Source organism: Taeniopygia guttata, chromosome 14 (genome assembly GCF_048771995.1).
Source record: "Taeniopygia guttata chromosome 14, bTaeGut7.mat, whole genome shotgun sequence".
NCBI classification, from domain to species: Eukaryota; Metazoa; Chordata; class Aves; order Passeriformes; family Estrildidae; genus Taeniopygia; species Taeniopygia guttata.
Window position 1 is genome coordinate 8,729,505 of NC_133039.1, and position 12,632 is coordinate 8,742,136.

The window sequence follows — 12,632 nt, forward strand, 5'->3', positions numbered from 1 at the left end:
ACTACAATAGCATAAACAATCAGTCACAATCTTCTTGCAGGGAAGCACATGTCTTCTGTTCTCATTGGCAGTGAGGGGCTAGCCAAAGCAAAAAAACAAATGTTGCTAGTCCTGAAAAGCAATTAACCCTGACTGGCCTACCTAGCTCTGTAGATTCAGAAGCTGCTTTTCTTCTCAGCTGTATTTCTGCGGTGCTGCCTCTGATTTAACAAACAAACTGTGTTCCCACTGCTGACCAACGAGGAAGACAAAGCTGCACCTTTAGTGCCCGTGGGGCTGTCAGCTCTGTGCCAGCTGGGAGCACAGACCCCCTGCACCCCGTGAGAGCACAGAGAGGTCCCAGCAGCAGAGCAGCAGCTCAGAGAGCCCCAGCAGCCGCCCTCCCCTGCCAGCCCCTGGTACAGGGACACCAGCTCCTGCTCCACAGCACTGCACCATCCATGCACACTTCCAGATCCCACACCACACCTGCTTTGGTAACCGAGGTAACTTTTGGTAACTGCTTTTGTGGATTGTGATTCAGATTTTTTGGAGGGGTTGGGGTTGGAGGGGTGTTTGCTTGTTTTGAACAAAACTGAAGTGTTCAGAAGAATTTTCTCTTCTTGTTTCTATATATTTTTCTGCTCTATAACCGTGGCAACTTAGAAAAAAATTAAAAACTGTCACTACAAGATGGTTTTATATTTGTAACTGAGCAGAGGTTTTCTCCCCTTTGAAGCTTAAAGAGAAGGAAAACACACTGTTGAAATCTGCCTCTGATTCTAGAGGATTCCTGCTGTGAAAGTTTAAATTCAATACAACTTTGAGATAAAGTAGAGTCACACAGCCTTAACTACAACCAACAGCACTGTTAGAGTGGAGTGGGTGTTGAAATACCTTTTCTCCAATTTCTGTTTTGTCTCCTGAAGGAAGAATCTCTATATCAGGCAGCAGGGCACAAGCCTCAATCACACGCTTGTACCGGCTCTCACTCATCTCCCTTCCAAAGATAATGTTATCTTCCAGGGTTGCATTTTGGACCCAGGCTTGCTGAGGAACGTAGGCTACAGAGCCCTACAGGAAAAATAAAGTTCAGTATTTTAGACTACTGGTCTGCACAGAGAGTAAAGGCACAGCAGGGCTTCGTGAGGTAGGCAGTGCTAATCACCTCACAAATTACCTACGGTCATTTCCAAACAAAGCAGTTCTTGGGCTCCCGCCTCCTCCAAAATGTTATTTTTATAATCCTCTCTACAAGTGAATGTAACAAAGTGCACTGGTGGAAAATAAAGGGCTTCAAACAAAATACGATTAACATAAACCTGGAGGAAAGATTTGTTTAGAGGACGTTTGCACATGTCAAAAGTCATTACTTCTTTCATATAATTATAATAATGTTCTGCACAAAAGAGTTTAATCTGGAATGCAAGTGTTTAACAAATGCACCCCTGCCAAGAGATCTCTGCAGAAAGCAGAGGAAGTGGTTTTCATATAAAAGTCACTTCAAAGGAGGAGACTGAGACAATGCAGAGCATTTTGCTTTGAGTATCAGTTCTGTCTTCTCTTTCTGCACTAAGGTAGTGACTCAGATCTTAACTAGTTTATTTTTCCACAACAATTCTGAAGGTGGCCAAACCTATAGACTTTTAAATGCAACAGATTTGTTTTGCTCTTAAAGTAATTTTATTTCCAGGCCATTTTTTCTCTGTTAGCCCTGTGTGCAGCTCTGATGTCTAAGAACAAACTGCAACAGCAGCTGTTCCCATGTTCAGATGTCTGGGCGCACCCTCTCTTCGTAATTCTTTGATGTCTGAGAAAGTAGAGCCCAACACTTCTCTTCCTCAGAGAATATGTACCAGGGTCTCCCCATCTCATGCCCAGCTGCTAATAAGACTCACCAGAACGCTCACCTTTGAGTGCTCCACTGTTTTATTTGGCTAAATTTGACACCAACAGATTTGGAGGCTTGTTGTGTCAAGGCTTACCAGGCAGTTACACAGAGTGCAGGCTAAGGTATACACATGGTTTGCCAGCAAAGCAGGCTAAAAAGTGCATTCATTGAAAGGCAGTCTCTTCCCTCTTCACACCACTTGGAAATCTAGAATCCCTCTGGCAATACCCACAAAGAGCTGAACAATTCTCCTGACATGTCACACCTTGACAACCACGTAGCCTTCCTTTTTGTCCATCTCCCCCAGCAATGCAGACAGCAGTGAAGACTTTCCACAGCCAACTTGACCAACAACAGCCACCAAGGAGCCTTCAGGAACAGTGAAATTAATGCTGAAATAAAGTGCACATAATTCAGCCTTGCTTACTGGCACACCCCAGAAGTTAAACAGTCAACAGCCCATCTAAAACCAGGTGCAATGTGAACACCCTCTGCAAATACTGATTCAGTACTGAAACTGGAACTGCTCGAAAATACAAACCTCTCACTCAGAAAGCACCCAGCTCTCCCTGTACTTAGAACACAGAACATAATATGTAATTAGTCAAAAGGGGAATAAAATACAAAGAAAAAAAGCACTGTGACCCAATCTTGCTAAGATTTCTCTCAAGTGTTCTATGAATACAAATGTAAATACAACAAATTTTGTCCCAAAGAACTTGCCATTTAAGGCCCAAGTAAAAGCAGCCAAAGTTAAGGAAGGGAACAGGGCACAGGGAAGACACAGCTTGTAGCTGCATCACTGTTTGCTTTCTGCAGCCCGGGGTGAGGCACAGCAGGGTGCAGGGAGAACCAGGCTGTGCAAGGCAGCCTGAGGACACAGCCAAGAGGAGGGAGCAGAGCTGCACCCTCTAGATGGAGCTCAGCCCATCTGCAGCACTCGGCCACAGCTGAAATCCCCCGCAGCTCTCTCCTCCTTGATCCCTACCTCTCCTGCTACCTCCCTTTATGCATTCCATGGATGCAATAAACAGTAAATCCCTCTAGTTCATAAAGCCCCAATTAAAAAAAAAATATATAGAACTGATGTTATTTGTTCTCTTTCTTTATGGCAACAAACTGTTCTCCATAGGTACTTTATAATTCAAATATAGATAATTTATGGTGCAGCAAGATTATAGAATGGAAAAAAGAGCACCAACTTTACCTGTTCAGTAAAGGAGGATCAGTTTTAGCCCAGCTAAATGTTGCATTCTTCACAACAATGCATCCTTCAGCTGCAAAGAGAAAACTCATATTTATAAAAATACCAATGCAAGCAGCTAAACTGAGTGCTCACAATCCAAAGTCAATCCAAACACACATGGGCACAGGTATAAAGTTAATTCTTCAGAACAACAACAACCCACTGCTTGCCAAAAACTTGTGTTCTGCTTTTATTGAATTTAGCGAGACAGCAGAGGTCCCAATGGGACCCAGGAGATACATAAACATCAGCTACACAGAGATACCAACTGCAGCATATCAGCTGCATCTCCAGCTGCAAATCAGTTTTGGAGAGGAAAGAAACTATCTGAGAAGGAAGAAGAACCTGCACATAATTTCCATTTTACAAACTCTTTTCTGTTCTCTGTCTCAAATTTATCAGCAAAACCCACCAAAAATGCAGTAAATTTGTTTTAGACAGCAACAGAAACCACCCAAAACTTGCACACACTGATTTGCAACAGGCAAAGAAACTCACCCTCTTTGATGGGACCCCTGATTATGCTGTCTGGATCTAACTCCTCATGAGACAGGAACACCCTGAGGCGCTTCAAGGAGACACTGGCCTGCATGGTAAAGGGATGCAAAATTATTTCTACTCTGCTCCTTACATTTAAGTGCTCACTGTTTTGTGCCACATACACATTATACCATTATTATGCACTCCTTAAATCCATTGCATAGTTGTTTGGATAGCCAAACTTTCACTTCCCAAACCACAAGATGCGGATGATGTAAGGAACCTATCCACCATTACTGGGATTATTGACTAGGAATTGCAAGGTCCCTTCCAGAGGTGGCCACATCTCCCCAGTGGTCATTCCCTAAGCAGGAGGATGTAATCTTTCCACCCAGGGCCTCCTTCTGCACACAAAACACCTGCTGATGACTGAAGTCTTACTTCTACCATGTTGCTGATGACCATAGGAAGCATGTTCAGTGGGAACCTGAGGATGTTGAATAATGCCAGAGAAACAAAGGCCTTCTGAGCATCCAAGATGTTGTTCTTGTCTATCATGACATACACAGCAAACGTAGACAGGGCAACCTGAAACCAAGGGTAAAGGCTACAGTGAGGGTCATGTCTTAAAGCCACCAAGTCAGGAGTACACAGTGTGACAACTGGAATCAGACTACAAATCAAAGAAAGAGCAATATTCTGGTAACTTTTTGTTCCTGACAACACTTTTTTGCAAAACAAACATATGATTAAAATCTGCTGTTGTAAAAAGAAGTTGATGGCTCCTCTTTAAAAAGAGCTAAGTGTTCCCTTGCCTCACATAGCAGAAATGAAACCATGAATGTCCCAGGCTATTTGAGGCCACACAGCAGCAGAAAGGAAATAGAGAAATGATCACTGGCCCTTTATCATGATTTCTTTCAGTTTTAAGACACTCCTCAAAGTGTCAAACATTGGATCAGTAACATACGTGGACAGAAAAGTTAGAAGCACCCCAATACTAACCTGTTTTATAGTTTGCAGAGACTACCACAACCCTAGATTTCCAAATACAGCCCACTTTATCATGGACAAGAAACTTGAAATGTTATTGCATGACAAAGATGAAGCCCTTTCTGTTGTGAGCTATTTCAGTTTCATACTGAACAAGAAATTTACCCTGAGGCATTGTTATCATGAATCATAAGCTATAAAAATAACTCAAAAAATCCATACACTCATTTTTTAAAATGTATGGAATATTTTACAATAAAATAAAGCAAACTAAGTAAAATCAGACGTTTGCTTTCACAACTACTCCCTTCATAGTGTTATCTTGCGTGATAATACCCTCACACCTCAGTATATCACAAGATCCAGCAGCTTTTTTTCCACAGACTGCCAATTAAAACAAGAAATCAAGATAGATAAACTTCTGGCATCCTCCCTCCTAAAAGACTTGAAATAATGAGCTCCCCACCCAAGGAATAGTCTCATCTAAGCACAGCATCCACTGAAGACATCAGTGCTTCTGTTAACAAATCTGACTGCTGTGAAGACATGGATTGCTCTGGGTGCAGCAGCTGACTCAGCTGTGCCTTGTACAGTAGCTTGTTTGTACAGCCCTTAGTTTGGACAACCCCATCCCAGGGAGAAAGCCCTCCCATGGAGAGCAAAAACAAGACAGGGCCCAAAGAATAACCTGACAAGCAGCATGTCTGCACTCTTGTGTTAGCAGCAGTTAGTCTGAAATGCACCCTTTGCAGCACACAGGCAGCAGGGGAGGCACTGCAAACCCAGCGGGTCCCTGACACCGTTACTAAACAATGCTTTTAAAAAACCCTGGCCTTGCAAAAGGGAAGGAGTAGAGGATATAAAACTTCTGAAGGTCAAAAGTGCTTCCAAGTAGGCCCTTGCAATAATTTTTTTATCAAAACATACAAAAAAAACCCCCAAAAATCCAAGCAACAAGATGTTGAAGAGCAGCCTTGCACTCCGGGCTGTGCCCCTGCAGAGCCAGGGCCACACATCCCCTGTGTGTGCTGGGACACAGCTGCACATCACACCAGTCTGCCCTCCCAGGCTCCACAGAACAGCATTAGGGAGTCCACCTGCAGGGTTTTATTTAGAAATTTCATTTAATAATGTATTTATATTAAGATAATCTCAGACTTCTTTTAGAAAAGCATTCACTGAAGAATGCAGCTGATGCTTCCCACTCAGGGCACTGCTCCTCTGCCTTTCATCATGCCCCGAGCATAATGTAAACACTAAAAATGTTTGCAGGGAAGGAATCTGAGACTGGAAAGTACACTTAAACACCTTCAACTGGAACAGCACATATTTTATCCTAATGTAGTCATGGCTTTTAATTGTTTCTGCAGACAAGAGCAATGGCCCCTCGTTCTAATAGGGTCTGAAGCAATTTTGATGTGATCTCACTCTTCTCTCTCTAGTATTAGTTGAAATGAAAGCTAACCACAAACACAGGAGGAATGTTTCATGTATCATGGATTTTTATTTTCTTCAAGTAAGAATTTGAAGCCTTCTCACGCTACACAACAGTTTTGCCTCTTCCATACTGTTCTTACACAGGTGCTGGGAGAATCCCAGCCAGAGACACTCCTGGAGCCCAGCATCCCATTCAGTCAGGAACTCTTATGTAAGGACCTGCTGCTGCTCAGAAACACACTCAAATAAGGGATTTTTTTATTCTCCTAAATCTGACCATACATTTCATCTTAGAGTCCTCAAGTACTCTATTAAAGCAGAGGAGTCTTTTATTTTCCAATGCTTTGGCCATTAACTTCTAGAATACATCCAACCTGGATGATAATGAGTTTCAAAGAAAACAGTAGTGTCTTTCCACAGAGAACTGGACCCCTAAGTGTTCAAGGACCCACCATTCTGGAGGGCATTTTGGCTCAACTCATTAGAACACAAAACCAAAATAAGTCCTCAAGTGCTGCCTTGGAAAGCACAACCCCAAAAAGGAGAGAAGACTTCTAGATTTGTTTCACTTACCAAAAACGGAGCACAAACCCAAGTGAAGGTTGCCATTGCAGCAAGGTACGCAGATTTTTTGAGGACTTTGAGTTCTTTCTGTCTGATCTCTAATACCTTCTCTCTAAAGGCTAATTCCCAAGCATAAAGTTTCAGAACTTTAATCCCATTGAGAATTTCATTCATCAGCTTAATTCTGTTGTCTTTGCTCTTCATTTGAGCCACCTAAAAACAACATTGCAAAAAATAATTAACAGAGCACAATACTTGGCAGAGCCTCAAAGTTCTGAGCTTTGTATTTTGCAATGGCAAATTTACCACATTATCATCAAAAGCTTACTAGCTTCCCAAGCAGGAAATCTGAGATACTATCTGAACAAACAAATATGCAGAATTAACAAGATGTTTTAAGCCAATTAAAAGAATGCTTCGTGTAACTACAAACCCAAAACAAGATGAAAACAAGTGTGGCACCGGTTTAAGTGTGATTAACCCTGCAACAGGGAGCCCTGGGACCCACGTACAATATGCAGTTAAAAAATAAGCCAATGTAAGATGTGCAGCTTGCATCTAACCTTAGACCAAACTTGATTTTGCTTTATTTTCAGCACTATCAATGGCTTTTTTCTTCTTCATCTCTCCAGAAAACAAACAAACAAATGCAACCAGCCACACATCCTGGAAATGTGAATATCTCATTCATGGCCGTTAGGTTCATTAGGTAGACACTAGTTTACCTTTGTACTTTAGCTTTTAGGCAAGTTAAAAACTGAACTAATTCCTAATAATTCAGTTACTGGACATCTCATGAAGCTGTCTGAAATGTTACCTTGGTCTTCACTACTGCAGGTTTTTAGACCATTACACACAGATAAGCTGTAAGGCTGAAAAATACATGAGTTTGTTTATTCTGAATACACAACACCTCTGACCTTTCTTTCCCTTCCCTTTTTAAGCAATAGTTAGAGGGATGGGAAAAAAAATAAGGAAAAACCTCCAGGAATAAGTCAAAGAATAGATGTTTCTTAAAAGTACTAGAGATGCCAACCTGATAGGTTTTTGTCTTCATTGCCATCACAGCATTTATTGGAACCAGAAGGACCATGACAGCCACACCTGCCAGCACTGAAGGACCTAAATTCTGAAAAGTACATAATTGTAAGCATTTATTCAAACTCATTTTTTAAAATCTTGGCTCAAATCACTACATACATTACAGAAAATCATTCTGAATTAGGCTTTCAGCTTGGGAGAAGAAGGATCAAGTAGAAGGTTAGGTTAATATCTACATACGTTGACTCTTGAAACAAACATATAGCCCCCACATAGAAGTACATATATCTCTCTTCAAATATATCTCTATACATACACACAAATATGTTTTAACACTTTGCACTTTTTGCTGATTTGACTGCTCTTCTGAAGAAGAGTAAGCCCAGTGCTGTGTGAACTAGAAACAGCAAACAGCTCACGTGGTTACTCTGAGCACAGAGCCAAGACCACTTTTATTTAAATCAAGGGACAAGTGAGATCTTCTAGGTGCTGCAGCCCCCCAAAAGAGAATAGTTCCCCTCTGCATGCTCTCCACAGGAGAGCCAATTCAGAACCTCCTGCTTTCCTTCCTGACAGCAATGACAAAAGCAGCTCTGAATGGCTTCTTAATAAACAGCACTTTCTCCCCACTGCTGCAAACCCAGTGGTCTGAACAACAGGTGTGTGTAGTCACAGAACCATGGAAGCAGCACACTGCCAAGCCAAAACAAGACACAGCACACAATGCTCACCCGCCACAGTAAGTACAGTGCCAGTATCACCTGCAGGGGGGCAGACCAAATCATGTTTATATAGGTAGCCAAGTCCATGAATCTCTGAGCATCCACAGACATCAGATTCACAATCTCACCCACAGTAGAAGTCTTCCTAGCAGAATTTGTGATAACAAGTGCCTACATGCATGTACAAAAACAAAAAACAATTATTAAAAACAAGGACAGACTTAGACATTTGTATTTTCTCCACAGAAGCACGTACTTTACACAACTGCATCTTTTAAATTAAAAGCAATCATTTTCCTCTTTCCTATTCTGTTTACCCTGTACATCCTGCAAAATGCAAGTAGTACAGCTTGAATCAATCAGCTGAGTTTAAGCTAATATAGGATTAAAGTCAATAAGCAAACTTTGGGGTATTATTGGCTGGTGGTTTAATTGCTTGGGGGTATCGTTTACTTGGTTTGTTACTTGTTTTAGTTTTAGTCTAAGAAGTGGAATCTTCACTTCTTGTGACACGTTTTTCTCACACAGAGCTATCAGTCCACAGCTTTCTAAAATGGCATTGCTGGTAAATCCCAAAAAAAGCTGTACATGTAGATGCATCTTTAATTGGTTGGTAATTTCTGCACCAACTGAAGCACTGCACACCCAAAGTCTAAATGAGGAAAGTTTTCTTACCTGGCAGTGAGAAGCAGCATGTTAAGTAGCAAATTAGAAAACTGTCCTGGCTTAAAGGCTTTTATTTATAAATTAGACATGCTCTTATTTCTATTAAGAGTTAGGAATCAGCATAGCAGAGTCTTCTACCTTATTACTCAGACTTAAGTGATGCATTCTCACAGTCACAGGTATTGCATATTTGTAGTCACAGTACTGTTATATATTTAAAGAAACACCTACCTTTCTATAAATTACACCAACAATGGCTGTTTTGAGCCTCATTCCAGTTACAAAGCAAATATGAAAATACTGGTGAAGGATCAGTGTCTGAAGACAGGCACAAACAAACAGCAGTACTGTATAAAAGTAGCCCTGCCAGTCTGGGGCAGCTTTGTTATTTACAAAATTGAGCAGCAATCTGTGGAGAGAGAAATGAGCTCTCTTGATAGATGGAAAACAAAATGTCATGGTTGCAGCCTTAGGTTATTCCAAACATTGCACAGGTCATGCAAGCACCTGAAGTACCAAACTTAGATAAAACACCTAAGCAAACTTCTTAGAAACTGGAGATCATTTTGTATGAGCATACATCACTCCCTCCTCAACCTATCAGTCTGAAACATGAAGTAAGACATAGCTCACATGTACAGCATTCTCTTGGAGCTACACTGAGAAGTCTCATATCCCCCTCAGCTGAAATACAACCACTTGCAGCTCCTTGACTTCTTAGCTCAAAGCAATACAACCCTTCCAGTACCCCAGCTCTGTGGCACCACATACTCTGATGTGTAGGCACAGAGTAATTACAGGTTAGAACTGCTACTGCTGATTATGTTCCTGCCCTGCCTTCCCAGTGCTGAAAAGGAAAACAAGTTAGATATTTATTGCATGATGTTGTAATTTTAAAACCGATGGACCTAAATAATGTTTGCTCCCTTTTATGACATCTCTTCCTCATTGTATCAGCTGGAGGCAAAGCAGCCTGGGGAGTGAAATACCAGCACATTTTAAATCCTGTTCATATACTTTTAATATAATAATAAAGTATATAGGTCTTACTTCAGAATTTCCGGGCCTGCAAACATCAAGAGATCATGTGCTGCTTTAAAGAGGAAACTCATGAGAAAATATGGTCCAAAGGTTTTGTATAACACCTTGAATAAAGATGCTTCAGAGCTCTTCTGAGATGGTTTTATAATTAAAGCTTCAACCTCTTCTGTCACATCACCATTTGAGTCTCCTGACTTTTGCTGCTTTTTGGGTGCATATAACATGTTTAGTGGTTGCCTGGAAAAAGATCAAGCAGAGAATGTAGCCTTTATTCAAGCATAAAGTCAACTGGGTTCACTGTACAAATGAGATGTAAATGAGCTGCTTATTGTGATTCTTAACAGTTTAACTGAGTTTTACTGTCAAATGTATTTAATCATACAACATAACGAAATGAACTGGCTGTTCAGAAATGGCTTTCTTTGCTTGGATAAGTAACATTCCTGTAAATCTCTCCCTTAAGTCTGACTTGGGGAATGAGGAACAGCGCTGTAACTCATAAGCTTAAAGAGCAGAGGACATTATTATTATTCTAGAACCCAGTATGTTGAACTTTCATCAAAACCAATGCTTCACTGTACCACCAGAGTTAAGAAACTGAAGTCAGGTTAATGCCAAGACATCCCCAATGGACTGAACACATTCTTTTCTTACATCTGGCTTATGCTAAACTCCATGCTCTGAACTTCTGAGGACAAGCTGGATGCAAAACACACTGTGTAAGCAAGCACACAATTTTCCTTCAATGAAAAGGTGCTCCTATTTGCTGCAGCCAAGGATGATGAAAGTAAGATGGAGACCACAGGCATGCAGTCTTTCTAATTTTAGTCATCTGGCTTAGAGGCTCAGACTCCCTATATAGTCAAAAGAAAGGAATAAGCTGCTCACTTTGACACCCTGAACTACCCTCCCGAGGCTTTGCCAACTACAGAGGGAGCCCAAATTACACTGCAGGAGTTTATGTCCAAACACTCCCTCCCCAGGGGAAAACCACACATCAAAAGTCACAGTAATAAGTTTTGGATCATGAAAGACAAAGGGAAAGTCAATGAAGCTCTCCATAAGTAAGAAACAAAGGCCCTTCTTGGTTCCAGCTCTCTGAGCACTCAAGGGCAATCACCACAAGAGTAGGTTTGGTAACAAACAACAAACACCTCTAAGCAGAGCCTGAGTCACTTGAGCTCTTAAACCTCTGTGTCTTGGCAGAACTGAAAGCCAGGATAACTGAACTTACCTCTTGGTCTTTGACCACTCTTTTGCCCAATTTCTAGCCAAACCTGGCACTATTTCCTCTGATTTGTCCTCTTTATTTAATGACCATAAATCCTTGGCTTCCAAAGGGTTCCGATAACCCTGAATCATCAACCTGTATTAGAAAGAATCAGCAATATAAATTTAAGAACACCAAAAATGTTTATGTATATATAGAGACAGATATATAGATACAGCTGCATCCAGCCCCAGAGCAGCTCTCCACAAAGATGCAAGCAAGCATTAGTGCCTGCAGCAACACAGGTCAAGATGCTAACATATATCCTCCTGTCTTTTCTGGGAGAACTAGACACCAAAACATCTAAGGATCCAGGATATGCCACTGCATTCAAATCCCAGGGAAAATAAAACAAAGGATGAAGTGATCTCATTTGAAAATCAGCCAGGCAATTTATATTCCCATGCCTAGCAAGTTTCAAAATCTTTATTAGCCTTTAATTTCACAAAGCAATTTCTTTCATCTAGCTTTCTGTTGGAACTCTGGCCAAGTACCAGCCAGAACTATACACCAATATTATTGTACATGCTTCTGTAATTTAACTCACAAATCATACAGCATAAGTAAAATAAAGTTAATGGGGGGAAAAAAGAGCCTATTGGACAAAAACAAGTTATAGTTTTCAATGTCCTAGTTTCTAAATATAGCAATTTCTCCTTTCTTATATTTCCCAAGGATTTTTTTTATTATATTCCTTCATCAAACACATTAAATACAGACTGGCAAAATTTAAAACTACAAAGACCCTAAAAAGGAAGTAAAAAATATTAATCAAGCTTTTTAAGAAAATAATTTAAGCTATCTACAAAACAATCAACCAATATTATTGCTAATTGCACAATATTGCTAATTTAGCTCTGAAAGCAGGATCCCAAAGTGCCATCTGACTTGATTTATGTTATGTTGTGATTTATGCAACAGCTTGATCTTACCCAGTGATCCACCAGAATGTGACTCTGGAGAGGAAAGAAGCACTGAACTCTGGACATGGATTCTAAAGGAGAGAAAAAGAAATCAATCCACATGCAAAATGACTGCAGGGGCAAAAGAAACAAGCAAAGCAGAAGAGATGTTTTTGAAATTCCTTTTGTTTACAATATTTTTTCGCATTACTAAAACTTGCCATTTCTGCTGCTGAGAGCTTGTTCAGCAAGCACAAGCACAGCTTCAGGGCTGTCAGCAGGCTCCACCACTGTGGCACAGGAATAGCAGTGCTGCATATCAACAACACAACAAACAGCTGAAGGCATTTCAGAGGCCAGTGGAGGCCAGACAGTGTCTCCAGATGTCCTGCTCAGTGCC

At 40.9% G+C, this 12,632-nt stretch overlaps 1 protein-coding gene across 5 annotated transcripts in view; it reads right to left on the reverse strand.

Moving 5' to 3' along the window:
* Positions 1-12,632, reverse strand: part of LOC100227445 (multidrug resistance-associated protein 1) — a 47,189-nt gene that overhangs the window by 17,690 nt on the left and 16,867 nt on the right. For all 5 annotated transcript variants that reach the window (XM_030284589.4, XM_030284588.4, XM_041719246.2 and 2 more), the window contains 12 exons: positions 12,263-12,324; positions 11,295-11,426; positions 10,070-10,297; positions 9,251-9,428; positions 8,363-8,524; positions 7,627-7,719; positions 6,600-6,803; positions 4,038-4,184; positions 3,615-3,702; positions 3,078-3,147; positions 2,136-2,262; positions 877-1,053 (listed from right to left, as the gene is read on the reverse strand). In XM_030284589.4, the coding sequence (XP_030140449.4) occupies positions 877-1,053; positions 2,136-2,262; positions 3,078-3,147; positions 3,615-3,702; positions 4,038-4,184; positions 6,600-6,803; positions 7,627-7,719; positions 8,363-8,524; positions 9,251-9,428; positions 10,070-10,297; positions 11,295-11,426; positions 12,263-12,324 (1,668 nt within the window). The remainder of the gene's footprint in view (positions 1-876; positions 1,054-2,135; positions 2,263-3,077; positions 3,148-3,614; positions 3,703-4,037; positions 4,185-6,599; positions 6,804-7,626; positions 7,720-8,362; positions 8,525-9,250; positions 9,429-10,069; positions 10,298-11,294; positions 11,427-12,262; positions 12,325-12,632) is intronic.